The sequence below is a fragment of the Aplysia californica genome, unplaced genomic scaffold, assembly GCF_000002075.1.
Source record: "Aplysia californica isolate F4 #8 unplaced genomic scaffold, AplCal3.0 scaffold00260, whole genome shotgun sequence".
In the NCBI taxonomy this organism is placed as follows: domain Eukaryota; kingdom Metazoa; phylum Mollusca; class Gastropoda; order Aplysiida; family Aplysiidae; genus Aplysia; species Aplysia californica.
This window is the reverse complement of record NW_004797530.1, coordinates 702,303-704,802: the sequence shown is the minus strand read 5'-3', so window position 1 is coordinate 704,802 and position 2,500 is coordinate 702,303. Positions and strand designations below refer to the sequence as shown.

Here is a 2,500-nt window from a genome sequence, read left to right as displayed (position 1 = left end):
ATCCATCCATCCATCCATCCATCCATCCATCCATCCATCCATCCATACACCCATCCATACATCCATCCATTCCTCCATCCATATATCCATACATCCTTCCATCCGTCCAACTATCGAGTCATCTATCCATACATCTATCTATCCTTCTATCCACCCTTCCATCCATCCATCTATCCATCCACCCATATCTCCTTCCCTCCCTCCATCCATCTGTTCATCCATCCATTCATCCATCCATCCGTCCATCCATCCATCCAACCATCCATCCAACCATCCATCCAACCATCCAACCATCCATCCATCCATCCGTCCATCCTTCCATAAATCCATAAATCCACATATCCACCCATCTATCCATCCATCTCTCTATCCATCCATTCATTCACCAATCGAGTCATCTAACCATCCTTCTATCTATCCACCTATCCACCCGTCCATCCATCCATCCAATTTCTCCCTCTACCTCCCCCCCCCCCCCCCCCCCCTCCCCAGGCCTCAAGACGATCGTCGGTGCCTTACTGGAGGCCGTACGCCGGCTTCGTGACGTAATGATCCTAACCGTGTTCGTCCTGTCCATCTTCGCGCTGATCGGCATGCAGCTCTACTCCGGGGCTCTGCGGCAGAAGTGTGTGCTCAACCCTGTGCCGGAGCTGGGCACCAACATCACTCACGACGAGTGGAACGATTGGGTCAACAATGAGTGTGAGTATTATAATAATTCATTAATATTAAGTTGGCTGCTCTTTGTCACAAATGCTTGAATGATATTATGTATAATGCGCCGTTACATTTATCAACCCTGTTGAAACTGTACATTCCAATTCGCAGCTGTCAAAAGGATTTTTTTTACCTTCTATGGAACTTGTGTTGTTGGTTTTTTTTAAAGTTTTTACGGTGCTCGAAACTGCATAAGGTCATATGAGCGCGAAGGGATGGATGTCAACATTTGACGTCCAAACGGGGAATCAGGCTTACTCTGCTCACCTCTCTAGCCTCAGCAGCACAAAGTCTGCCTTGACTCTCAAGGCATCCCGGAAATAGCAGTTCACAATAGAGTGACAAACATATAAAAGAAGTAGATGAAAAATGACGATAGTAAGGATGAGGGGAAAAAGCAGCAGTCCCCCTTATGTTGTTCCAGTACAGTATGAGCATGGCATTGATTAATCGGCCCATTCACAATTCTACTGTGCATAAGAACATGTTAATATCCCCCCTTTGGGAATGTCTTAAAGACAACTTCAGTCAGTAGCACTGCCCGGGTAGGGGGAATGGAACTTAAAAGAATGGGTGAAAGGTCATTTGTATACCCCGTCCCTTGTTCTAAATCATTGTTTGACTTGTCTGGCTATTGATTCAGTACAATTTAAAGTCATCACTTTAGTCTGACTTCTCTATAGTTTTTTGGCTTAATGGGTTGTTAAGTTGGTTAAATGGACAAGCAATTCTTTGATTGATTTGTTGTTTGTATGATTGATTTTTCGTTCATTCTTAGTCCAGTGCACTGATAAAGTCACTTGTGTCATTAACAGCTCACTGGCAGAAAGACTTTTACGACGAGTGGCAAGTCTGCGGAAATGGCACAGGGGCAGGGTGAGTGCTGGCTTACATTTTGGTAAAAGTAAAATATACCCCTCCCCCCAAAAAAAAAATTGGAAATGTTTTACTTAGAGCGCAGTGCCCAGGTCACTGTGGGGGTTAGACTTGATTGGCTGGGTGGGGGGATTGTTGTTTTTCTAAACTTTCATATATTTTACTTGCAAACTCTCCTTGCACCATCATATAAACCATCTATGTAAGGTAATTTATCTAGAACTACGCAGAATAGGATAAATGTCAACATATCTTAGTGTTGATTCCATCAAAACCCTCATCTCTTCTTTTGTCCTTTCACGTCTAGACTACTGTAATTCTTTGTTTGGAAACTTTCCCACTGAAACGTTAAATAGATTACAGCGACTCCAGAACCAAGCTGCTTGCATAATTTTAAAGAAATCTCTCAAAGAGCATGTAACACCAATGCTAGTTCAACTACATTGGCTCCCGGTGAAAGCACGAATTCAGTACAAAATAATTGTTCTTTGTTTTAAGTGCGTCAACAACATTGCACTTTGTGACATGATCGTCGAATACATACCATCTCGGCCTTTTTAAGATCTGTCCAAAGTAAAAGTCAGAGACTCGGAGGGAGAGAATTTTCCCACCACGCCCCCTCCTTGTGGAACGCTTTACCAGCTTATCTACGGGAGTCCACCACTTTATCAAAATTTAAATCAGCACTTAAAACGCATTTGTTTCAGTCCAGCTTCAACCTGTAATTTCCGACATTCACAATACAAATATTATTATATTCTCTCAGTATCTATTATGTTCTCACAGTATCGTTTATTCATGCTGTTCTCTTCTGTAAGAATTTATGACTGTGTAAATTCATCAATATGTGCGAATGTGTCTGGGTTAGCTTTGTGGGATTGTCTTTGCTCAAGGATATACTGGAGAG

General features: G+C 42.6%; 1 protein-coding gene across 1 annotated transcript in view; it reads left to right on the top strand.

Moving 5' to 3' along the window:
• LOC100533425 (sodium channel alpha-subunit SCAP1) overlaps positions 1–2,500 on the top strand; it is a gene marked incomplete in the record, with an annotated part of 152,143 nt that overhangs the window by 107,792 nt on the left and 41,851 nt on the right. Inside the window, 2 exon segments of the mRNA NM_001204708.1 lie at positions 493–702; positions 1,533–1,593. Of these exon segments, the coding sequence (NP_001191637.1) occupies positions 493–702; positions 1,533–1,593 (271 nt within the window).